This window comes from Fusarium graminearum, chromosome 1 (genome assembly GCF_000240135.3).
Source record: "Fusarium graminearum PH-1 chromosome 1, whole genome shotgun sequence".
NCBI lineage: Eukaryota > Fungi > Ascomycota > Sordariomycetes > Hypocreales > Nectriaceae > Fusarium > Fusarium graminearum.
Genome location: NC_026474.1, coordinates 1,199,750 through 1,224,793, shown reverse-complemented (window position 1 = coordinate 1,224,793; position 25,044 = coordinate 1,199,750). Strand labels below are relative to the sequence as shown.

Below are 25,044 nucleotides of genomic sequence, written 5' to 3'. Positions count from 1 at the left end.
GTTGCTGATATTCTATTAGCAGCCCCGAAGCGTCGTGCAGAGAGAAGATTCAGTCGAGAGCCCGACGAGAAGATCGGTTGTGTGGGATTCTTTGTGGAGTGTTGACTACAACTATGAGAGCGGGAGCAGAAGGTGGCTGGGTGGTTAACTCTCTTGTGTCTATTCCGATAGATTTTTATTTTGTCTGTGCCCAATAATCAGCTTCCCTTTGGAAAATGGTGGGCTTTCTTATGTTTGGCGCATCGGTGGTGTTTACAAGACTGGGTGATAGATCTGAGGAGTGTTATGCATGTTCAATAACGGTTAGGAAACGGCAAATTGAGGGATTATAAATCAAGGGGAGCAACGTTGGGTCAAGAATTCAGTTTTATGATACATTTCAGTTTACGTTTTTAGAGCTACATCACCAATAACATGTTAAGGGGCTTAATATTTTGACACTGTGTGTGTGTATGTGTGTGTGCGTGTGTGTGTATTCAGGAGTCTACTCTAGCAATACTTACTTGGTTGTCAGATATCGAGCATCCGATCAAATCTCAGATCAATGCCAAATGACACTGGGAAAATCATAGGGGCTTGTGGTTGACTTATCTTTGTTAGCAAAGATGCCATCAACTGGCTTCTCATAGATGAAGCTTCAGGGACCAGCCGAGAAGATCTAACTAATGAGATGAAGCTCGCCGCCTGGCTGCAGACAACTCGTGAGCGAAGCGATAACGTTGGGTTCCGTCAAAGTACCTTCACCAAAATCAAGAACAACCAGTGTCTTGAGCTTCAGGTGTCTGCCCATGCTGAGGAGCATGGACCTGAGTTGCCTAAGCGATTTACGCCAGCTGGCTGTGTTCAGGTCAAAGCAGAAGCTTTCGAGACCGCTCAAAAGAGACCAATCTATATTGAGAAGAGCAATGTCATCTTCGATCTTTCGCTCAGATAGGATCATGCGCAAGTAGGTCTGCATCATGAGAGTCTGATTTGCGCCTGCTAAAGGGTTCGCATCAACAAGAACCCGGTCGATAAAATCGCCTGCGCGGTCTTCCCATGGAGAAGAACGAATCATGGCATGTTTGAGGCGCTGGCACTCAAACATATCATCAGACGGCAGCAGTCGCTTCTCGCGAGCACCAGGATTTGGTTCGGATGGGCGTACTGTGTCAAGGCATCCATAGACAGCATCGGTAAATGGAAGCACCTCCGTGATGGCTCTAGACAGTACGGGGAAACGTTGGCACATGAGTCGTAACTCTGCAGGTGTGATATCCTCATCTTGAAGGCGAAGACAGATGGATCTCACGTTGTCCACAAGATCAGAGTCGAGAGAACGCTCGTAGACATTGAGCTGACTCCTGAGGCGATTTGCTCGGAGACTCAGCTCCAAATTCTTGTTGGCGATGCCTTCGACGTCAATCTTGCCATCAGCGACAGGGCGCTTGAATATGCACTTGTGGTGACAGGGAAAGGTCCTGGGACCTTGGGCGACTCCGCCTTTTGTGTAGACCAATACACTGTAAGCGCCCGTTGTTGCGCCGCAGGGAGACTTACCTTTGGTGAGTAGGTTGATCCAGCATTCTTCCTTCTGTGTAGTCTCTTTCATAATATTGAAAAGGATCTCGGATGGGAGAGCAAACAGCCGATTGGGCTCCTGGATAGTGGCTGAAGAACTCATGATGATGATTATGGTGGTTTGTCTGAGAAAATAGTTAGTTGTTGCAAGACTCGTATCGCTTAGAAAAGTCTGTAGGTTTTTGCTTGTATGGTGAACGTTCTGATTCTTCCAGTAGGGTATTTTCAATGGTTTATATACTGTCAATGGCTACCCCATGCCTTGCGGCTTGTGCTGTTAGTAGTTAACATGGTGGTGTTCTGGGCTTGTTCCCCGATTTTTTTATTGTTCATCTTTTTTGAAGTGTTTAAAATACAATGATTGTTGAGAATTGACCTGTTCTGCCAGGCTTGTTCGTACTATATGAGACTTGTTCGTGGTTTTCCAGTGACAGCCATGTTCGGCGTGTAAGTGAAGTTATCGCTGACGTCAGTTCTTTCATGGTTTAAGCTTATCTAACCATGATCCATAATGCAAGACCAATGATCCTGCCTGCTAAACGCCCCGGGAGCTTGTGATAACGTGTGTATGCGCGGTACTCTAGATGGGAGTTTATGTGATTGGGAGGGATATGTTATGAATGAGCCTGCAGACATCAATGCTGAATGTAGCTACTGGGATGACATCTCAACCAAATTCAATCTTACTACTGGCTATCTCACAATCTTTAAGGAAGCCTAATGATGGGGTCCGATGGATTTACCCGGACTTATCTCTGGTCAAATGCCGTATAAGCTTGATCACTTGTTAAGTCACTCGACGCAATATCAAAGCCCAGCCAGCCCAACAAACATACCCATAATCTTGAGCGGATGCATCGGAAACAAGTCTCAAAGAATCATCCAATGTGCAGCTCCCGGGTAGTTTTGATCTCATTCGGTGGTCAGCCGCCCCAAGAGTTGGGGGTCCAAAAGCCAATGCCCCCGAAGCTCCTTCCGAGACCCCCCTGCTCAGCGGGGGAAACGGCATGCGGCAGGCGGGCTGACGTGAAAAAGACGCCAATAAACGGAGCTCCTTCCTTTGTTCACCTGCCAAAATGGGGTGGAATTTCGCAACAAGTGGGGATGCTCCGGTTTCGCCTTCTTCCAGAAAACCCGTCATCTCATGGTCGAATCCCCGTTTTTTCGTTTTTCCCCGGCTGTTACGTTTTGGTTTGGCCAAAAAAATACGCTGGGTGGATGTGGATGCCCGGTTCTCCATAATCTACCTCACCGGGGGACGGACCAGCAGTCTACTATTGCAGACTAGACTTAACCATTTCTCGATTTCTGTTACATACTCGTCCCTCGTGCGCCCTTTTGAACTCCTAGCCCATCCTGCCATGTCGAACTGCTCCACGGACTTGAACCGTACAATCGAGAGTTAAACTTTTAACAGCAAGCGAAAGAAAAAGCCTCGATCGCATATCGATCTCGATACCAAGCAAGACATGCTCCGAACCCACCGTCCTGTAGTGACCGTTTGACCTGTCCGACACGAGCCTGTCCCTCACAGCTCTCTCTCCATATTATCGATCGATCCCGAGTCCTCCGAATCGGCCACTAGACCGCCGTTGAAAGATGCACGACAAGAATACTTCAGTTGTTTCATACGCCGCCGGCGCCTCTCTTGCTGCCGCCGCACTCATCTATGTGTTTGCGCCAAATTTTTCCATCGACCACGATGCTACTAGTTCCAAGAAAAAGACCATTGTCGGCTTAAGAAACCAGGCCAATGACTGCTTCATCAATTCGGTTCTGCAAGCTCTTGCTGGCCTGGTAGAACTGCGGGTGTATCTGATTCGCGAGACACATCGTCGCCATATCGAAGACCCTGCCGTATATGCTAGTCTCGTCCAACCAGAAGGCAGAGAGATCGCGCAATGGAAGCTTCAGGGTCTACAAGAGGGACTTGTCACACAAGGACTGAAAGAAATGCTGGATGCGCTTAATGAGCGCCCCATCTACAAGAAGTCCATATCGCCATTCCCATTTGTCAAGGTTTTGGAGGCGGCCTTTAAGCAGCGGATCAGTCGTCAACAGCAGGACGCGCAAGAATTTCTTCAAATCGTCGCTGAGCGACTCAAGGACGAGTACCATTGCGGCCAACGAGCTAGGCTCCATGTTAGAAGGCGTGGTTTGTTCCCTACCAACAGCGCTGCCGATACCGAAAGCACAACTGAAGATCAAGTCAATGGCAAGGACAGCGATGAATCTTCACAAGAGCAACAGCCTCATACGAATGGCGACAACAACTCTGCCATCGAACCATCCGAGGATACCGAGATACCGCAGATCAACGGCCAACTACCCTTGGAAAACGAGGAAGGCTTCCCAATGGAGGGAAAATACGAGTCGCATCTCGAGTGCCTGACATGCCGTTATAAGACCAAGCCTCGTGAGGAAACATTTTGCACTATTACGCTGGCTGTCCCTCAAGTATCGGGCACGACGCTGAATGCATGCTTCGACGGCATCTTCAAAACTGAGCATATCGAGGACTTCAAGTGCGAAATGTGTCGACTGCTACAAACCAAGGCGGGCCTGGAAGCTGAAATGGCCAAGTCGACCTCGGAGAGTTTCAAGGCGCAAGCTCAGGAGAGCATCGACAAGCTCCAGCATACGATAGACACAGATCCTGAGAACCCGCCGGAAGATCTCGAGCTTGGGGACAACCGCTATGCACCCAAGCGCAAGATCGCAAAGACGACTCGCATGTCCATATTTCCAAAGATTCTGGCTATTCACCTGTCTCGCTCTATCTACGACGTGGGACAAATGACACAAAAGAACTCTGCCAAGGTAGTATTTCCTGAGCAATTACCTCTTGGTGGCTTGATGGACCAAAAAAAATACAAGTTGCTCGGCCTAGTAACCCACCGCGGTGGACATAACAGTGGCCACTACGAAGCGTTCCGACGACAAAATGTTGTCCCGCCCTTCTCCAACTCGAATACCTTTCAGCCTTCAGAAGCATTCAGCAAGACACCAACACCTATGGGAACACCCGTGCTCAGTGGCGGACCGACACATAGCCCGGCCATTTCCACCCCCGACCTCTTGTCAGGCTCGTCTGGTAATTCTTCAACGCCTTCTCTGGATTCATTGCCTCCCCCACCTAGGAGCGTTCCGGCAGATTTACGTGGTTCGGCGAGCTTGCCAGCAATTGGCAAGCAAAAGGATCCTGAAACCAGCAGCCTCCGCTCCGTGGCAGCTTCTACTAAATCTGCCATCTCTAAGCTCACATCTCCCAAGCAAACCAACAGCAGCTCGTCGACACCCAAGCTTGTTCCATCGAACGTCTCGAAGCGATCGAAAAAGCGCAAGGCAACGTCAGACAAATGGTGGCGCGTCAACGATGAAAAGGTCAAAGAGGCCAAGACGAGCGAAGTCCTGGGCATGCAGAGAGAAGTCTATCTACTATTTTATGAGCTCGATAAGGAGGACGCTTAGGAGTGCGACAAAAAGAGCTGTAAGAGTTTTGTCATGATTAATATATGTTCCTGGTGGAGAGGCTTTTGTTCTATTCTCGCCCGTCTATTTGCATAGGGTTGGCGTTTTGAGGGAAACACATGTGTAGGTTCCAACACTGTTAGATTCCATCGTCTTTTTCTTATAGCCGTTGAAGAATGTCCGGAGCTTATGAGGGGAGGAGAATTATGTGAATATGAAAAGCAGCGGTTGGCATACGATATAGCATTACGCGAGGAGAAGCGAACAAAAAAAATAAAATACATATTCTGTTCTACGTAACGATGAAAGCAATGTTGTCTTGGGTTGTTACCCTATGGCTAGTCGATGCGAACCTTTGCGATATAACTCAAAATATTGTCAGCAGAACTTAAGTTCCAACGAGGATCCATAAGTATCATTACGCACTTGTATTGCTTCGCCTTTCAGAGAGTAGAAAATATATACTGCCAAATCAAACAAGATCTATAGATATTCATAGTCTATACGGTACAGCGAATAGTTGGTACAAGATTGCATTCCGTCTCGCAGCTAATTACGCCCCACAGAATGACTCAGCAGGATATGGAAACAGCTAAGAGCTCACAGCTTTGAGATGACGACCACCCCAGCCTAGTTGATAGGAGCTATTGCACTGATATTCGGTCGTATTTCTTCATCTTTGGACTTTTCTCGTTTTAGCTTTCCAGTTAGTTCTTCAACTCGACATAGAGCGAGAGCGTGAGCTTGTAGATCTCGCGACAAGGGAGCAAACCATCCCAGATCTTTCGCTTGGCCCTCGAAGGGGTAGCTACTAAGCTTGGCCTATACCTCGAGCACATGGCGCATTTCATCTCATGATATTCTTCATCCGAGGATGTTGCGGTTAGAAATTGACGACTTGAAAAAGCTCCAAGAAATCCTTGTCGAGATCTTACCGTGAAAATACAGATAAATTTCACAACCGAGAACGCCCTTTCTCATTGCTCATATAGTAACCACTCTTTCATAATGGTTCTCATCACTCGACGTACAAGACGTCGCCTACGACCCATCGTCATCATTCTTCTCATATCTGTCTTCATATTTTACACTATACTCCCTCACGATTCAGCGATTCGCCTGGCGCTGGTCTTCAATGTTTCGCGTCTCTTTAATTTCCTCCGCGGCGCAGCATCAAACAAAGATGCCTGGCTATACAAAGCACCACGATTCACTGTGGACCTTAGAAACGACGTGGGATATCTCATCAAAACCGGTTATGGAACGCGCCACAGGGTAGCCGAACAGCTTGCTGCCTTCAAGGCAACAGGAGGCTACTTAGGAAAGGAAGGCGAGAGTTTTCTCGTCGTGGGAGATTGGACAACCGTGAACCAGACAGATGCGAGTCTTATCGGAGCAACGGTGCATGATGCTATCAAAAGAGTCATGGAGACCAAGATCAGGGGTAGAATTGACGATTACCCCCGGCTCGTCAAGTACAGGAGTCTCCAAGCCAGGCTCCAGGCCGGAGATGAGGAAGAGGCCCTGAAAATTGGCCAAACTTATGGATGGGAGCTTGATGCCCTCAAGGTATTTCTCTTCGGACGACTAGCCTTTCCGGTTTGCTGACAGAGATAGTTCATCATGGGTATGGAGATGATATATAACGAATTGCCCAACAAGAAGTGGTACATAATCTTGGATGATGATACCTTCTTGATTCGGCCGTCCCTGGAGCTCCTCATGGGCCATATTGACTACCGAAAACCCCAGTATATTGGCAACGCGGTGGGCGATTACAAGGCGCGCTTTGGACACGGAGGATCTGGCATTCTGATATCCGGAGAAGCGATGCGACAGTTGTTTCAACATCCAGGCATCGTGCAGGAAGCATACGCCGAATCCATGACCGAGACGTGGGGAGACCGCCTGGTGGCAACGACACTACAGAAGCTGGGGATCTACATCGAGGAGGCGTATAATCATCACTTCAACGGTGAACCACCGTCCATCACACGTATCTGGGGCGATCGCTTTTGCTCACCCCTGGTTTCTTTCCACGGATTGCGGAAGCCTGGTGAAATGCGCCGCGTCGGAGAGACCCTTGCGGAGGTAGACCAGCCCGTGCTATGGCACGATGTCTGGCAGTTGTTCGGGGGGTCAGCCATATCGGCGCTTGAGAGCCGGCCGACCGAGTTGATGGCGGACCATGTGGGTAAGCCGGACGAGCACACCCGCTCGTGGGGCGACGTCAGAAGTGCCAACGCTTGCCAAAAGCGATGTGAGCAAAGTGGACGGCGCTGCTTGGCATGGACATATGAGATGGAGATTGAGCGGTGTCACACGAGTCCTTGGCTGTTACTGGGGGCGGACGGCGCTACAGGAAAAGCGTCGGGGATAAACTGGCCTGAGGTAAAGCCATTGCTCAACGGCTGCAGATAACGAGTAGACGAGATATTCCTGTCAGCCAGAAACGGCAGACAGGCTCCTGATGATCAACACTAGGGTCCAGTCGTGCTGCATAAGTTCGAAACAGTGTCGGAAACTCAGCGTTGGCGCGAGGTGTTTGGCGGATGATCATGTGCTCGGTTTTTTGTATGTATCATACCATGTACCATTATGTATCGTCCCCCTTTTAGCCTCAATTGTCAAGTATTTGTTTCCACCTCCCGAGTAAGGCACAAGGAGAAGCCTTATTGGAACGTGGTCGAGTATTAGTGACCTAAAAGCCGACCGCTATTGACAGCTGGTGGGGAGGAGAAGCGCAACGTGGATACTTTGTGCTCTGTACTGTACTGCAGATTGTCTGCACGCACGGAGGAAAGGAACCAGGAAGGGGATGAGCCAGCGAAGTAGCAATGGAAGAGCAAAGGTCGGTGGGTGTCCCAGAGATCCGGGAACTAAGGGTAGGCGAGAGAGACTCAGCAAGGCGAGATAGTGAGATGCACAGAGAAAGCCGGTTGGCTCAAAATCTTGCCTCCTGGCCTCCCCTAGCAGACGGCGTTCGCTCGCTTGCTTCCCGTCGCTTCTGTCAGCCAGGATGTTGGCTTTGACAAACGGGAGGTGGCTGCTATTGCCGTTACCCACTTGTAGTGGAAGGTACTGTATGGTACAAGACAGCAAACCAAGTCTGAAAAGGCGGTAGGTAGAGTGGGAACCATCCGAGGACCCGTATGAGCGGGCTGGTGTCAGCGAACCAGAGCAGGACTTGGAGCTGTGGAGAGGCTCGTCTCGCTTGCACCGGGATCTTGCCGGTTAGTTCGTTTCCAGTAGTGACGGCTAGGTTGTATAGGTGTACTAAGGTTTATGTATCTATGCACCTGAACGTGTACGGATACGGTCAGAAAGCTAAAACATTGCCGAAGCAAACTGGCGGCTCAAGACATGTATTTGTCTTGCTGTGCCATGGTTGATGTTTAGCTGTTATCTGCTTCGGGCTTTGTATTTCCTAGTTAGGCATCGACTCCTTAGAAATGGAACAGACCGAAGTAATACAGATAGATGACAGGGGTACCATATTTGCTGAAATTGGAAAGAGGGGGAGATGATATTGGATATATTTGTTAAGATTGGGAATCAGTGGGCGACGGAAAGATTTGCAGTAAACCGTAGCGGATACCTGCTTTTGGGGGAAGACCAGCCCAAGAAATAGAGGAGTAGATGACGATGGTCAATCAATGATGCTCGCATAATTTTACTCTGTAAGGAGTAGCCTGGAACGGTGGAATTTCCGGATAGATTGTGTTTGAACAATTAATTGTATGAATGGAACAATATCTGTCTGCTATCTGTAACGCTTGCCATAGGTTAGTAGTGCTGTATGCATGTCTACATTTCTGACTCAGCCCGTGTGCAAGTATATGCGCAGGTGCGGTAGTTGGCTTTGGGTTGGGTTCTTTCCTTTGGTGGAAGGGTTCGAGCGAGCGAGCACCGTCTGGCTGGTACCTGGCATTAGCGCCTTCCATAGAAGCATTGGAAGCCAACAGGAGTCCTACGGGGGGGAGGGATGCTGTGGGGTCGGTGACTTGCGGGGGCATCTATGTGACAGTCCAGTTTTGGGGAAGTTGAATGGAAACTCAGAAGAGCGCTTCCAAAAGGAACCCAGGATACGGATACGTATCTCTTCTCTCCTGATCTGAGTTATCAACGGCCTGTACAGAGATCTTCACTAGCTCCAAGAAAAGTCGTTGGCTCCATGCGTGCACAGGCTAGATGATAGGCACCAACAGGCAGCGAGAAAAGAGAGAACAAATGGATAACCACTAACTTGGGCCCTGGATGACCTACAGTGAGTACTGACTATTCAGGTCTAGCCAAAGCGTTAATCTGAGTCCGAAGTTCATCTCTGGGTCCCAAGGTTGATAGGCTGGTAAGGAGTACTATTAGCGAACTAACTAGCTGTCGAGGGGAGCAAAACTCACTCGAGGTGAGAGAATAGGGGTGTCTTGATTATCTGGAGTCGACTATGATATTACAGACTACGGGACGAGAACCTTGCACCCGAGAGCCCTTGAGTGGCACACAATCAAGCACAGTTAGCCGCCTTGTCTCAAGCTTTAGCCAGGGTTGCCCAGACCAGACCAGACATTGTCAACTGAACTGTAGCAGTCACTTTTACTGTACATGGACATAGCTCAGCCAAGCCATGCAAAGAGCTTGTGTAGATGAGGCATTCAAGTCGCCATTGACGATCGTCTTGTCTTACGTATGTTGGGCAGAACAAAAAAAGCAAATGGCGGTGTTGCAGACACGAATCATTGGTACACTCCACGCAATATATCTGTTGTTCTTGCATAATGAGACAAACTGGACACCGCCAGCTTGGGCTTCTGTACTCTGTAGGCACTACGATATTATGCTCCGCCTTAACTATCCATGCTATTATATTGATCCCCTGTTCATGTATTGATTGTGAAGCCTCGTTAGCAGGGACCTGTAATCCACAGGAGAAGGGAGAGAGGAGATTCTCTGGCTTCCAGAGGGCTTCCAGAATTGCCAATTACTGGGTGGACCCAACGAAGCGAGTCAAGGAGAGAGGGAAAAAAGCAAAAAGATTCTCGTCAATATGTTGCAGCCGCTTTGACGGTTGATGATCATATGTATGTAAGATCTAAACAAGATCCCCCAACTGCCATTGCCCATGCGCCATGCATACGTGCATGCATGGAGCGAGATGAGATGAGGTGGGATGTTGTTCAAACAAACCTTTTGAAGGCTCTTCGGTTATGCTGCTTCAATAGGTGCTGTCTATCTGATGTGCCGCTAATGCACATACTTGTAGGCCCGAGACGAGGCTCTACTAGTTGCCGGGGAGCTACTGTTCTTCCGTGCGGCTAGTTCCATGTGGATGGTTGATTCATCTGAACACCACTCGGACCGGACCCGATTAAAAAAGAATTTGGAGGAGTTGGAACTAAGTTAGAGTAGGTAGGCCTTGAGACTTGAGAGGCAGCCATGATTCTATTCTAGCAACACAATCTTATAACCTTCAAAAATAGAGCAGACTTTAATTGTTCACATCTCAAGCCTCATCAAAACGGACAGCACTTTTCATTTAAGCGAGAGACGTTCTTCATATAGAAGGTATCCCAGTCCAGCACATGCTTGCTAGTGGCCTCTACGAGGAGAGAGAGGCTACCTAGAGGTAGGTATGCACCCTTCTGGCAACTGTTCTAGAGCTTAGTCCAGTACGTACCTACCTACAAACCGCCTCGCCTCCATTTCGTCTACCGACCCGTCCGCCTGTTGCAAGAGTCCTGCAACAAGTTTCTGTTACTGTCTGTACTGGGCAAAGCTCGCGTCGCGCTTGTTTGTCGAGTATCGATCATCCCGTACCGGCGGAGACTTGAATGGGCAGCAAGCAGCCTACAAAGCCCCCCGCCGGCCCGTCTCCACTAGAACTTTCAATTTACTGGGACCTGGACGGCCAACACCAACACCACCACCACGGTCACCACTCCCACCACCACTACTACAACGCGGCAACCAGACAGGGGGCGATCCAGTTTATTGTGCTGTGCTGTGCTGTGCTGTTCTGTCTGTCCCGTTCTGTGTTGTGCTGTGATGGGATGGGTGTATTGATCGTATCCTACAGCACCGTGCAGTTATTACGACTCAACTCTATTTGCTATTCGCCCCCGATCTTGGAGCTCTGCCTCTACTAGTCTACCTCGCTACCGATCCCGCCTCTTGGACCCCTGGACTGGGCTTCATCGACTCACTTTCCGATACCTGCTGCTCCTCCAGCTCAGAGCTCCAGTTCAGAGCTCCAGCTCCAGCGCCAGCGCGTCACCTGTCGCTCGCCAGTCTTGGCCCAGTCCACCATCGCGACTTTGCCTTACTCTCAGTGACAGTTCCATCGTCGTCGCATCGTGTCGCGGCCCCTGGTCCCGGAGTCTGCCCCTCTTGCACGCCTTTTTCTCTCCCCCTGCTACGCCCCGGTTGCTTTGGATTTGATCTTCCTTGCCCAGCGCCAGCACCTCGTCTTCCTCCGTGACCGACCCAGGGTCGCGTCCCCCTGGCTCTCAGTCTTCCTGACTTCGCTTTGCGGCTCCATAAAAATTTCTAATTAAAAAACAACATGGCTCAAGACGACCATGGGCAGAGTCACGGCGACTCTCCCAATAATCCTCCAGCTTCTTCTATTCAGACATCGAACTCTCCTTCTTTAGCTCCCATTGTCGCATCTGTCACCGCTCCCATAACTCACGCCGCGAGCACCAGATCCGTCAACACAGCTTCAGCTCCTTCCGACACGACTCTCCCGCCCATCACCACGATTGCCTCGGTGCCGTTCACAGCTGCGGATCGCCCGACTGCCTCGACGACTGCTACTGTTCCCACCTCCGCACCCGTTCCCGCAGAGCCCGAACTCCCCGCCGTCTCTGCTTCTGCGCCGACTTCTAAGCCAGCTTCAGCTCCTGCTGCCTCTACCGCTCTGCCCGCGGTCGCTCAACAGAACGGCGACAGCAGGGCTTCCGAGGCTGCCTCAACAACACCTGCGTCTAATTCGGAAATGTCTAACCAACATCCGGGAATGCCTCATGGGCAGCATGTTAGCTACCAGGGGTCTTCGACTCATTATGCGCCATCGGTCGGTGTAACAACTGCTCAATATGGCTCTTATCCTGCGGTGACGAGTCAACCAGCCGAGGCGTACCGACCCAATCCCATGCCTATCGGTAGCAACATGTCCCTGCCTAGTATGAGGACAATCGAGAACCCACATGGACCTTCTGTGTCGAGTCCACAGGGCATGCCGATGAGCATGCCCATGGCCCAAGTGCCAGGCGGTGTACCATACTATCAGCATCAGGGTATGCCCATGGCTCCAGGCTACGGGCTTTCTGATCCTATGGCTCGTTACGCTATCCCACATGATCCGCGGCTTATGGGCCACAGGGGACCAAAGAAGGTGTGTAAAAATGTTTACAAGAACATCTTCGAATGCAGTCCTAGCCAATGGCAGGCATGACAAAAGAACCAGGGCTGACTGAGAGTGTAGGAGATCAAACGTCGGACAAAGACAGGTTGTCTGACTTGTAGAAAACGCCGAATCAAGGTAAGCCGAGATTTCGTACTCTTCGTCCCTCGTGCGGCTTGTGGTTTCAACGTACACAATGGAAAACGATGCTGTGAGAGGACAAGCGTGGGGAGAAAGGGACTGCAAGTACGCGCCAAAGCTAGAGAGCCGGAAGTAGTTCGCCAAGATCGACATGGTGTATCATGTTTGCGGCTTTCTGCAGATTTCTCGTTTGGCAGAAGCTACAAGCGAAGCGAGCAAGACTCAGGTTCACGTAGTGCTGCGCAGCTCCTGATTTCCCTGGTAATGCCTCTCTGTATCTGCAACCACATGCGTACAAATTTGCCTGTCGCCTCAGCAAATGAACCACACTTAAAGCTTGAAGTTTCTCGGAGTTCTGAGAGCTCAATTAAGCTTACTATTGGTCGCGCCTACTGGGCACCTCACAACTGCACTGCACAACCCCCCTTCCCATTCTTGGCCTATTTCTTCTAGTGGAGATACAAAGTACCCCGCCCAACATAGCTCTAACATCTTCTTTTAGTGCGACGAGACACACCCGACTTGCAATAACTGCAAGAAGTCAAAGCGCGAGTGTTTGGGTTACGACCCTATCTTTCGGCAGCAAGCGGGCGGTCAGCCTTCTAACATCCAACCGGCGCCAAGCCAGAGGACTCCTCCTACAATCCCAAGCTCCGTGCCTTCGAGTGTTCCTTCTTCTATAGCGCCCAACCCTGTCCTCACCGCTCGACCTACAAACTCATACGGAAGCCAGCCGTCGATGCTTCCCAGCTCGTACGCTACAGCTCACGCAACAACTGCAAGCCCCAACCCATCTCTCAACTCGCTTAGCTACGATTCCAGCTTCTCCAACGTAGCCTCTCCTCCCGTCAAGTCTGAGCCAACATACGAGTACTCGGCCGCCGCAATCGACCCAGCCCTTCACAATCCCGAAAGCTCCAGAGCGGTTGAGCAAAGGCCTCTTGCTGACAACCAAAACTTAAGAGGTGGCGCCCCTTATTATTGATTTTACCCTTGTTCGTCGTTTGCTGCGCTGCTATTGAGAACATCTGCTTACGCGTGTTTTTGACAGCCAACAAAATGAGTATCGATGAGATTATCAAACTCTTGGGCCATGTTCCGCCGCCCCAAGCTGGCCATCATACTGAAGAAATGCTCAAGGAAATCAACAAGGTCTACCACGAGATGTACGCACCTGGGCTTGGTTCTTTCTTCGAATCGACGTGGTACTTTTTTACGGAGAATGGAAAGATGTCACTTCCTCGCAACCCTCGCTTGGTGGACCTACTAGGACACTTTCTCAAAACCCTGGAGGCTGTCCGGGTCAATGATCATTCGCAAATGGCTTATTCGGGTATTCTTGAGACGCGCCTAGTATGGGAGCTTGCACAATCAGTCTACGACATCCCCACCAACACTCCTGTTGTCCCTCATGCGGGTCTGCCAGCTGAAAGCGATGCCAATGAGGCCAAAAACCGCGTTCGAGTTGTTGATGCCCTGCTGTGTGGAGAATACATGGACCACAATCCTCTTTGTCCACCTCAGCGTGATCCTGGCAATCCTCGCGCACGACAATTCGATTTCTGGTATAGCCTGGCTGAGTTTGTACGAAAGCGCGACGATCCTACTGGTCAGCCTGCGGTCAGGATGAGGGAGGAGATGCTTGCGAGAATGCGCTACCTGCTCGATGGTCGCGAGAACCGCGATGTCCTCTACTCCATTGCTGTTGTTCGGGAACTTTCACCCCACTTCGATTCTACGTATAGCAACAACGCTTCCCAGCACGTTGACGAGACTGACCCCAAGAATAAGCTTGCGGTTGCATCCAAGTTTATCTACGACGAGTCACAAGTGTCAGGAGGTACAACAAACGTGGTTCGCCGGTTCTGCGACATCGCACATAGAGCATTCGTCAATCCAGGTGTCAATATCGCTCGGAGAAGCTAATCAACTTCTGGTACTCCGTACTCATCAATTCACGGCTACAGCCATTTTTCTTTTGTCATTCACCCAGCATGGTCTTGTGATCATGCGTTTCCCTTTCTTTAAAAAAAAGCACTGTTTGCCAATAAAGCGGGCTGTCATTTGTTGCATCTTAGGCATGGCGAGGGGTTCATTAAAAGTTCATTTTCGGCTTTTTGCGTTCAAGGCGTTTTTTTCTTTCCCAATGGGTTGGGATAGGATGGCGAGGCATTGTCTTTACCCTTACTTCCCCTTTGTTCATAATGGCCTACACTATGTAGTGTGGCCGAGGCGTTTGCAAAAAACAATGGCCACTACGGTCGAAATGTATACCTTAATGCTCCTGCAGTCAGGCAGTGAGGGAGAAGAAGAAATATAGAAATCGGCATCATCGAGGGAACTGGTAGAGGTTAGCATGGCGGGAATTAACGCAGGGAAGACGAAACCAAGAAGCTAATACAGACTTCAGTGGTACCGCGAGTATACTATGCCTTGCACCACTTGACTTCCTTACAAACTGGACGGCGGATGATGATTTGGTTATCCGCGAGTGACCAGGCTATAGCTCTAGTTGAGCTTGGTCGATCATGACTGCGGTTGGGTACCCAGGTTGGCGGCGACCAACTGGCTACTGGTAGTATCATGGATGATAACTACACCTTGTTCCAGTTTCGGCTGAGGGAGTTTTGGCTGCATTCAAGCTAGTATACAATAATGGTTAACATAATAAATACAACTCAACTTAATAAGTCAGGACGTGCGTTGCAATAGACTGCTGTATTCTCATGTCTGCTTCCCAGCTTTTTCCGTCTCAGTGAATTAGTACTCAGTTCTCATGGAAGCGGGCCCCCAGTAAGCAAAGTAGTAAGCTGTGAAACCGCTTATCAAACCATACCAGTTACGTCGAGGAACTTTTGTCAAGCATTGTGTAGGTACTCGTATAAAGACTCACCTTGCCAGTCGTGATTGTGAGTCACCGAATCACCCAAGTAACTTTCAAATCCTACGCTGGACTCCGCGAGCATATATTTCTCACGTCTGCTACACATTCTACAGATCGTCAACAGGAAACAACACTCATCATGGCTGAACCTACCAAGTTAACCTCGCCATCACCACCCAGCGAAGAGCCGGGCACTATACTTGTGGAAACCGAACGTATCATCATACGTCGATACCATATGTCAGATGCGCCTGTCCTGGCGAGTGCAGCCAACAATAAAGCCATTGCTGCCAACTTGCGCAACACATTCCCATCACCGTATACTCTTTCAGTTGCTCAAAACTTCCTCGCCAACATGGCCTGTAAGCCAGACGGCACATCTCATCCGTACCACAACGGCCTCTTTCTCAAACCCAACACGACCGAGAACCCATCAGCGGAGCCCCTCTTTATCGGAGCCATAGGCGCAGTGCCTAAAAACGATATGTACTTTCGTACGTGGGAGATTGGCTACTGGCTGGCTGAGCCGGCTTGGGGCAAAGGTTACATGCCAGAGGCTGCAAAGGCATTCGTACGGTGGTGCTTCAAGACGTGGCCCGAGTTGAACAGAATTGAGGCTGTGGTTAAAGAAGGGAATGTTGCGGGCTTGGCTATATTGAAGAAGATGGGATTCACACATGAAGGCGCAAGACGAGGTGCTATTTTCAAGAATGGTGAGATCCTGGATGAAATTCAGTTCGGATTTCTGAGAAGCGACTTGGAGCATGAGAACGAATCAAGATAGAGATATGGATGGCTCACAAGAAACAAGGACTAGAGAAAGACCAGACGAAAGTATTAGTGCTCTCCTATATAGATATTCACCAAGGTTGATCTAATATTTCTATCAAGCACCAGATCAGTATCAGTTTATGTGAACCATCTGAGGGCGATTATGACCAAGGGAGGGGTTATATCTATTGGTTCATGAGACTTGACATTGAATACATATACCTTATTAATCACGATCCAAATACACCTTGAGATGCAATATTCTACTAGTGTTTATTGTACTCCTATCGTTATTGGAAATACAAAGAACCGCTCTGATTTATGTGCAATGGACGATACACATGTGTATATACATGTGAATGAGAGTTAGCCGTGGCCTATAATTCTGTTTAGAAAGAACCAATGGTTTCTTCATATGCATATCCAATCAAGACAATGAGTTTCAATTACATTGATTAGCTGAAGAAGGACTTAGTTTGTGGCAATTTAGGATTTTATAGTCTCGAATTTGAAGATGGATGACGACTTGGACTTAGAATGGAACGAATGCGTCCAATATTGTTGAAAGTCAAGATTCGCAAAGACGAGACATTAAAGGATATTGTAATTGACAGAAAAACACAAGTAGTGAAGCCATATAAAAAAAACTGTTTTCATTTTTGAATTCGGTAGACATTTCACCATCATTAGCACCTTTGGGTAGATTTATGTGATGCAATCGTAGCGATATGCCACTTGATAGTATAAAAATCAACGAGTAATGGTCGAGCTTTGATTGGCTCTCTTGGTCGCAACAATAATAGTCCGACCCTCCACCAAGAGCAAAGCTCCCAGGTTTCAACGATCCCCGGACCGCGGGAGATGACGGCCACTATCACGAAGGCGAATTCCCCTCCATCAACTTGCCATTGACCTCGAGCCAGAGGCCCTCTTGGGAGACTCTACATACCCTGTCGCACTTACGGCCGCTCCCTCCCTGCTCACACTACACAATGGCCACTCTCCGACTCGCCAGCCGAGGCGTCAAGAGCCTGTGCATGCGGCCAGCAACATTCGCCGCTCGCCCTTTTTCGACGACTTGCCTGCGAAGGAACGCCGCTCCTGTCGAGACCGTTGGTACCAGACTTGTGCCCGTTGACGAAGACTTCTCCTCCGCTCAGGACTCCTACGGCCTGTCCAAGCCCCATACCCCCGGAACCCGAAAGTCGCGCGAGAACTCGGTTTCAGACCGAAAGGTTCGACACTACACTGTCAACTTTGGTCCCCAGCATCCCGCCGCCCACGGTGTATTGCGTCTGATTCTCGAGCTCAATGGTGAAGAAATCGTCCGAGCCGACCCCCATGTCGGTCTGCTCCACCGAGGTACTGAGAAGTTGATCGAGTACAAGACATATCTCCAGGCCCTGCCTTACTTTGACCGACTTGACTATGTTTCCATGATGACCAACGAGCAGTGTTTCTCTCTGGCCGTTGAGAAGCTGCTCAATGTTGAGATTCCTGAGCGAGCCAAGTGGATTCGAACTCTGTTTGGCGAGATCACTCGTATTCTCAACCATCTGATGTCCGTTCTTTCACACGCTATGGATGTTGGTGCTTTGACACCTTTCCTGTGGGGTTTCGAGGAGCGTGAGAAGCTCATGGTAGGTGGACGGTGGTCAGTTGGACAATAGCGATGGCTGACAAAGTGTAGGAATTCTACGAGCGTGTTTCCGGTGCTCGTCTCCACGCCGCCTACGTCCGACCCGGTGGTGTTCACCAGGATATCCCCGTTGGACTTCTCGACGATATCTACCAGTGGGCTACCCAGTTCGGCGACCGAATCGACGAGACCGAGGAGATGTTGACCGATAACCGTATCTGGATCGAGCGATTGAGGGGTGTTGGTGTTGTTCCTGCTGCCGAGGCTCTGAACCTTTCCTTCACTGGTGTCATGCTCCGAGGTTCTGGAGTTCCCTTCGACGTCCGCAAGAACCAGCCTTACGATGCCTACGACCAGGTCGAGTTCGATGTCCCTGTTGGAACCAACGGTGATTGCTACGACCGATACCTCTGCCGAATGGAGGAGTTCCGCCAATCTCTCCGCATTATTCACCAGTGTCTCAACAAGATGCCCGCTGGCCCCGTCCGTGTCGAGGACTACAAGGTTTCTCCTCCCCCACGAGCCGCCATGAAGGAGAACATGGAGGCCCTTATCCACCACTTCCTTCTCTATACCAAGGGTTACGCTGTCCCTCCTGGTGAGACTTACTCCGCTATCGAGGCCCCCAAGGGTGAGATGGGTGTTTACGTCGTTTCCGACGGCAGTGAGCGACCTTACCGATGCCACATTCGTGCTCCCGGTTTCGCTCACTTGGGTGGATTTGATCACGTTTCCAAGGGTCACTTGTTGGCTGATGCTGTGGCGGTCATTGGTACTATGGATCTGGTGTTCGGTAAGTTATTCTCTTGCGAAATTCGTAGTATACCATGTTAACATTTTACAGGTGAGGTCGATAGGTAAAGCATTGTGGAAAAGAAAGAAGATTAGAATGGGTTCCTTTTGTTTGTAATCATAGCTGATAGGGAGACCACGGTAAATACTCCCACAAACGTCGTGTGCCCGAGCGAGAAGCTATGCAGAGGTGATGCTTGTTGAAATTTAGCAATGAATCATCTTAAGTTCCATTTTTGGCTCCAATTTCGCCCAGTGTGATTATGTACAGATCTAATGTTACAAGATAAGAGTATACATGTGTAACTTTACAAGATTTTTGTGCCGGTCCCAGAGGCCTGCTCCATAAAGAAGTTCTTCAGGGGGCCGAGAGCATTGACAGCTCTTAGACCAACCGAACGCAGCGGCACCAGGGGGCCACTCTCGACGGAGTAAAGCTTGTGAAGCTTATCACATACATTGAGAATGATGTGGTTGGCTGCGTACCGCTCACTGTTGTAAGACTCAAGAGAGAGTTGGGCACCAAGATCCTGGCCGTGAGAGACAGCAAACTCGATGGTCTTGACCAGACTCTGGGCATCTCCTTGGCCTTGGTTTAAACCTTGGCCTGCCAATGGATGAATAGTATGGGCCGCATCTCCAACAAGTGCAACACGTTCGCCGGTATATGTGTCGGCATGTCGCAGCTTCAGGGGGAAATATGCGATGCTGCCCTGCTGCACACCAACGACAGTCTGTGGAAGAGCCTCTGCATCGAAGCTTGTGTGCTGTAGGCGCCATGATAGCTCTTCTGCCTGGCTGTCCTGCTGAGTGTGCATAAAGCCGATATCGACAGGGCTCAGCCGGAAAGCAGCATTGACCATGGCAATGAAGTTTTTGGGGCTAAGGCTCTTGAGAAGGGCGGCCTTCTCGGGAGTAGTAGACCAGACCAATGTAGCATATTTGCCAGGCATGGGCAGCATTGCAACAGGTCCAGTAGGCAAGAATCGTTGGTAGGCAATTTTGTTGAACTGACCACCCCAGCCCTCACCTTCAAGCTCTAAAGTTGCGACAACACCGTGTCTACCGTAGTCCCAGCCGCGGCTATTGATGCCGGCAAATGTGCGCACAGGACTGTTGGCTCCATCTGCTCCAACAAGAAGACGTGCTGCCAGCGATTGGCCGTTCGAGAGCTGTACAACAGGCCATTCGCTCAAGTCCAAGTCCTCGGTTTCCTTGCCTAGATCGATGCCCTCGACCTTGGTCTTATCGAAAATGTCCACTCCACCAAGCTCGTGCAATCTTTTGAGTAGTCCGGATGTTAAATTGAGATTCTCTGTCATATAGGCGATTGTTTTATCTCCAGTTGTACTGGGTGGCCAGTCGAACTCAATTCGGGCACCAGTGACTCCATCCCATACTTGCATCTCCTGGTAGTCCTGGACCCGATCACGTTGCAAATGTCGCCATGCGCCGATCTTGTCGAGATACTGAGCCGACGCAGGGGTGAGAGAGCTGCATCTGTTGGAGAATTGGGTCGGGGGGAGTGAGAACGAGGAGATCTTGGAGAGATCTTGAGCTTCAATAAGGGCAACTCGAAGACCGGCAGTTATAGGATTGGCACCTAGTAGTGTTAAAGACGCCAATTAACTGGGTTTCAAGAACTTACGAAGAGCAGTGAGTAGACTTAAACCTGCTGGTCCGCCACCAACACATACGACATCATAAATATTGTCCTGTGTGGAAGTTGAAGCCCGCCGAAGTTGAGACTGATATTGACGAGCACATGTTCGACAGACAAAGCCCGGCTGGACTAGAGCTGATCGACGAGCCAACATTGTTCCTTGGGGCCGATGTTTCCTATTTCCGAGGAATTGAGTTGCGACAATCACAGCAGGACTTACAATCCAGCAAAAGACATGACCTGAAGCTACATATCTCTTTCAGCAAATCGTCCCTCAAACGTTCGATAACTCAACGACCCAAGTGGCATGGTGTGGCGCAGGCATGTGGCGGTGCAATGATCCAACGACAACTCGAGCGGGTCAAGTGAACAGGGTGGTCGCGAACCTGATTTGAGTTGCCACAGACAACCGCGCTATCAATTGTCATTGCGTCAAGGGTCTCACCCGCGCCCGTCATCAACAATTCGCTTGTCAATCCAGCGACCACCAGTTCTTTCACGATCCATCACCCCACCACTGCAGTTTTTCTGCCTATTTTTCAGTCTCTTTGTGAAAAAGGACATTTTATTGTATCCTTTGTGGCGACAGCCTTCTCAGCCGACTTAGCAAACTCAAGAGTGGTTGCCTGCACTCCTTTGTTGTTCTTTTGAAACCCTTCCCACCTCAGGTTTGAAGATCGGACCTACAAAACGTGGACGGTCTCCTAAGCTGCGGCCTACATATCACTAAACTTTATCATCCTCATCCATGCTCCTTACTTTCTACGCTTATTCTTCTTCCCGTTAAGCCAAGTCAGACACCATGGCCGATATCGATGATTATCTCGAAGAGGGTTTTGACCCGCGCTCTGTCACCGTACCTCGCCTTCGATCAATTCTTGTTACACACAACGTCGAGTATCCCGCTACAGCAAAAAAGTCCCAACTTGTTGAGCTAGTAGAGCAACATATTCTGCCTCTCGCCCCCAAGCTCCGAGCCCAACGTGCGCGCGCTAAAAGGTCCAGTATGGGCATCGTCAACGCTGGCAGTGCTGAAGATAACGGCACTTGGGACGATTATGACCTGGCCCCTCCCTCAACAATCAAGAAGCGATCAAAGTCTCCTCGCAAGACATCAAGCCGCATTAAGACTGAGCATGATGTTCTCGCGACTCCTGCGCCTCGAAGCCCCACAAAGCGCAGCACCCGATCAGTGAGCCGCGCGCTTTCACATACTGACGAGCCCGATTATTATGAGGCGCCTCGCTCCGTACGCCAACCCCGAAGGGAGATAACACCGCAGATTAAGCAAGAATCATCTGAAGAGGAGGAGGAGGAGGAAGAGGAAGAAGAGGAAACCATATTACCCGACCATGAAGAAAGTGTTTTCACATACGACAACCCTTTCCAAAGTGGAAGTTCCCCGGCTCAGCACAAAACACCCACCAACCGCCGGCGCACAGCTGATAGAGATTCTATCAGGAGTGCCAAGTCATCGTCGCGACTTCGAACAAGCATCTACAATGATGACTATCAGCAGGTTCACGAACCTCAGACCCCTGTTTACCGTCAGCCAACCCCCGACATTGTTGAGGCTGGTGAAGAATTTACGCCCAACGAACAGCTGGAGCTCGAGGAAGCCGCAAGCCGAGGTGAGATGGCTGTCGAGCCACGTAAACCTGTGGGCCAAGTTTCACGAAAAGGTGGCTTCAAGGCTCCTCTCCTGGTCCTTTTCCTGTCTCTTTTCGGCGCATATCTTGCCTGGTATCGACAGGAGAAGATAGCCGTGGGTTACTGCGAGGTTGGTGGAGAGGCAAAATCGCTTATCTCACCGGATGTCCCTATTCCAGAAGCTCTTTTGCCTTTCGTCGAGCCTCAGTGCGAGCCTTGTCCTTCCCACGCCTACTGCTATGAAGACTACTCAGTTCGCTGTGAGCATGGCTTCCTCCTCAAGCCACATCCTTTGTCTCTTGGTGGTCTGGTTCCTGTCCCACCCACATGTGAGCCAGATGGCGAGAAGGCAAGACGCGTCAAGGCTGTAGCTGACAAAGCCATTGAAGAACTCAGAGAACGACGAGCCCAATATGAGTGCGGAGAGCTTATTGCCGAGGATGGTCAAAAGCAAGACTCCCCTGCCATTGCCGAACACGAACTTAAGGAGACTGTCAGCCGCAAGCGCTCTCAGAGACTCACCGAGGAGGAATTCGATGAGCTTTGGGCTGAAGCCATTGGCGAGGTTGCGACTAGGGAGGAGGTTGAGATCATCGGGACAGAGCCGTAAGTCATTTCCACTTGAATACTCCACAAACCAAACCGGCGACAACCTTTTATTGCTTCAACTGTTTCTGACCATAACTAACCAGATCCACTGTCGACCCTACAGATCGTCCGATTCCTCCGATCTTCCAGATCGACAGCTATCGTCCACGTCTCTCGCTCGCCTTCCGCTCACCTGCGCGCTCAAGCGGTCGCTCCGACTCAGCCTGGCGAGATATCGACTCACAATTGGACTTTTAATCTCCGCCATCTTGGGTATCTTCTACATGCGGGCCCGGTACCGAAAGCATGTAGCTACAAAGGCCCAGGTTCCTGCTCTGGTCGACATCGTCTTAGAAAGACTCGCCAACCAGAAGGAGCTTGGCGAAGAGGGCATTGACGATCCTTGGCTGTTTTTGCCAAACTTGAGAGATGATGTTCTCCGAAATATCCACTCATTGTCAGAACGAGAACGCATCTGGCAACGAGTCCGAGCTGTAGTTGAGCAAAACAGCAATGTTCGAACCAGCCAGCGCGAAGGGAGAAGCGGCGAGGTTGGCCGTGCTTGGGAATGGATTGGCCCTGTCGCTGGCGAGGGGGCGAGAAGGCGAAGAGGTGGTCGGGTATCCCTTGGTCCCGGTTTGCATACAGACTCTCCTGATGCGTCCAAGGTCACGCCCGAAGTGAAGAAATGGGAAGAATCAAGGCCCCTTTACTAATATTGACTTTTAATGTTTTCTGAGTACTCACTCTTGTTGTATTCCACAATCACCAATTCCTATTAGTTTATAGATGGAGACTATCTTGGGTAATGGGTTAGTGGAGCAATGGAACAGATGCTCTGGGGAGGGAAGGCGTTGATTTTCAGTTGATTCAAATGTACGATTATTTCATTCGTGTACAAACAAATGCACGAGAATTTTCTAGCAGACACAAGTCTAAATAAGATAAGCCATGATTGACATGCAGGGATATCGAAAAATTCAGCAAGCAAAAAGTTGGTAGCTAGTATAGCTCAATGCATATGAGCCGTTTCATTGAGTGACAGCATGCAATAATCACTCAAGTCATTTGAACATGAAAACTGACGTCGTTGTGTTGAAGATGTGTTTTTTGTTATTTTGCGATCCGCCGAGAATGGGCGATGTCGGAGATCCCGACCTTTCCCGACGAGCAATTTACAGCTCCGATAAACCCATTTGAACACAATGGGCCCAAATCTCGAAATCTCGAAAATCTCACAGACAAAAGCTATCCTGCAGTGAAGTAACTAGGGTCTTGATTTATTCGGCTAATGCACAGGTGTTGTTATGGCACAAGGGGGGTACAAAGAAAAACCGTGGAATCCGGTGATCGAGACTCTAGCGGCGTGTAATTATCTATTGGGCCTTGGAGGCAACGATCTCTGCAAAATTGTGTTAGTCATGTCAGTGGTTTTGGCCTCGATCGGTGGCACGTACTCTCGACGTCAGCGACGCTCTGCTGGAGGATCTGCTGGAGGACCTTGGGGTTCTCGAGCTCCTTCTGGACCTTGGCGATAATGGACTGAGCGAGCTCCTTCTGCTGGCGCTGCTTAACCTGGCCCTCGTATCTGACCCAGGACTCAAGGACGGCCTTGGCCTCAGCAGCCAGAGCAGTCTTTTGCTCGAGCTCGAAAGCCTCAGACTCAAGCTTGGCAGTCTCCTACAAAAACGACCGTAATCAGTCATAACCCTTTTTTATATCCAACCATCACTTAAAATTTACCTTGGAAACCTGGAACAGGTTCTTGGTGATCTCAACAACGCTGCCCATCTGCTTAACGTCCTCAATACGGCCCTTGACAGCCTCGGTGTGGTCGGCACGGGCGCTGTTGAGGATGTTCTTGATCTTGTTGTTCTGCGCCTCAGCCCACTCCTTGTAGGCAGGGCCACCGTACTTGATCAGAGCACCCCAGACGGAAAGAAGGGAGATGGCGATGATGGTCTCCTCGTTCATGACGTAGTACTCGCTAGAGATGGCGTAGACGGACAGAGCGGCGGCGGAGCTAAGAATGGCGCTCTTGCTGAGGAGGCTGTTGCCGGGGAGAGCGTCGATGATGCTCTGAGCCTTCTTCTTGGGGTCCTCGGCGGGAACATTGCTGTTGTATCGCGCAGCGGCAACGGAGAAGGCAGGGGCAGCTCGGCGGGCGAGGACGGGTCGGAGGAGGGGAGCGCCTACGTATCGGGTGTCAGTAGGGGTCAAAGGCTCGCCAATTGGGGTCGAATTGGCTTCGAATCGAGGAATTCGAGGTTTCTCGACGTACCGACGGCGCTTCGTGCCAAGCGTGACGCCATTGTGGGATAGTTCGTGATGGGGGTATCGGGGGCTTGTCGTTGATCGGAGAGCTGGAAGTGAGGTTGAGGTTTTATCGCGCTAGCTCGGCAACGATCAAAACACGTGACCTTGATTGATCGAGAAGATCTGGAGCGCCGGGATTTAGCCGTGTGGCGGCTGCTCAGAGTTGA

General features: G+C 50.2%; 9 protein-coding genes across 9 annotated transcripts; 6 read left to right on the top strand and 3 right to left on the bottom strand.

The window, feature by feature from the left end:
• Window positions 1–658: 658 nt before the first annotated feature.
• FGSG_00381 (uncharacterized protein) lies at window positions 659–1,663 on the bottom strand (the record flags this gene model as incomplete). The annotated part of the gene is made up of 1 exon (XM_011317741.1): window positions 659–1,663. The coding sequence occupies one exon, from the start codon at window positions 1,661–1,663 to the stop codon at window positions 659–661; it is 1,005 nt and encodes a 334-aa protein (XP_011316043.1).
• A 1,496-nt stretch (window positions 1,664–3,159) lies between these two features.
• FGSG_00380 (uncharacterized protein) lies at window positions 3,160–5,031 on the top strand (the record flags this gene model as incomplete). The annotated part of the gene is made up of 1 exon (XM_011317740.1): window positions 3,160–5,031. The coding sequence occupies one exon, from the start codon at window positions 3,160–3,162 to the stop codon at window positions 5,029–5,031; it is 1,872 nt and encodes a 623-aa protein (XP_011316042.1).
• A 1,008-nt stretch (window positions 5,032–6,039) lies between these two features.
• Window positions 6,040–7,452, top strand: FGSG_00379 (uncharacterized protein; the record flags this gene model as incomplete). Its single annotated transcript, XM_011317739.1, has 2 exons — window positions 6,040–6,600; window positions 6,649–7,452. The coding sequence occupies 2 exons, from the start codon at window positions 6,040–6,042 to the stop codon at window positions 7,450–7,452; spliced, it is 1,365 nt and encodes a 454-aa protein (XP_011316041.1).
• A 4,138-nt stretch (window positions 7,453–11,590) lies between these two features.
• On the top strand, window positions 11,591–14,500 carry FGSG_00378 (uncharacterized protein; the record flags this gene model as incomplete). The annotated part of the gene is made up of 5 exons (XM_011317738.1): window positions 11,591–12,424; window positions 12,556–12,571; window positions 12,756–12,835; window positions 13,077–13,539; window positions 13,626–14,500. 5 exons carry the CDS (start codon window positions 11,591–11,593, stop codon window positions 14,498–14,500), a joined length of 2,268 nt encoding a protein of 755 aa, XP_011316040.1.
• Window positions 14,501–15,696: 1,196 nt separating this feature from the next.
• FGSG_00377 (uncharacterized protein) lies at window positions 15,697–16,242 on the top strand (the record flags this gene model as incomplete). The annotated part of the gene is made up of 1 exon (XM_011317737.1): window positions 15,697–16,242. One exon carries the CDS (start codon window positions 15,697–15,699, stop codon window positions 16,240–16,242), a length of 546 nt encoding a protein of 181 aa, XP_011316039.1.
• Window positions 16,243–17,095: 853 nt separating this feature from the next.
• Window positions 17,096–19,881, top strand: FGSG_00376 (NADH dehydrogenase iron-sulfur protein 2). The gene is made up of 3 exons (XM_011317736.1): window positions 17,096–17,869; window positions 17,920–18,661; window positions 18,713–19,881. Exons 1-3 carry the CDS (start codon window positions 17,222–17,224, stop codon window positions 18,727–18,729), a joined length of 1,407 nt encoding a protein of 468 aa, XP_011316038.1. The 5' UTR covers window positions 17,096–17,221; the 3' UTR covers window positions 18,730–19,881.
• FGSG_00375 (uncharacterized protein) lies at window positions 18,865–20,519 on the bottom strand. Its single transcript, XM_011317735.1, has 2 exons — window positions 20,309–20,519; window positions 18,865–20,263 (listed from the first exon to the last, which is right to left on the bottom strand). The coding sequence occupies exons 1-2, from the start codon at window positions 20,475–20,477 to the stop codon at window positions 18,969–18,971; spliced, it is 1,464 nt and encodes a 487-aa protein (XP_011316037.1). The 5' UTR covers window positions 20,478–20,519; the 3' UTR covers window positions 18,865–18,968.
• Window positions 20,520–21,125: 606 nt separating this feature from the next.
• FGSG_00374 (uncharacterized protein) lies at window positions 21,126–23,277 on the top strand (the record flags this gene model as incomplete). Its single annotated transcript, XM_011317734.1, has 2 exons — window positions 21,126–22,579; window positions 22,686–23,277. The coding sequence occupies 2 exons, from the start codon at window positions 21,126–21,128 to the stop codon at window positions 23,275–23,277; spliced, it is 2,046 nt and encodes a 681-aa protein (XP_011316036.1).
• A 359-nt stretch (window positions 23,278–23,636) lies between these two features.
• On the bottom strand, window positions 23,637–24,920 carry FGSG_00373 (ATP synthase subunit 4). Its single transcript, XM_011317733.1, has 4 exons — window positions 24,843–24,920; window positions 24,305–24,753; window positions 24,019–24,241; window positions 23,637–23,963 (listed from the first exon to the last, which is right to left on the bottom strand). The coding sequence occupies exons 1-4, from the start codon at window positions 24,871–24,873 to the stop codon at window positions 23,938–23,940; spliced, it is 729 nt and encodes a 242-aa protein (XP_011316035.1). The 5' UTR covers window positions 24,874–24,920; the 3' UTR covers window positions 23,637–23,937.
• Window positions 24,921–25,044: the final 124 nt, after the last annotated feature.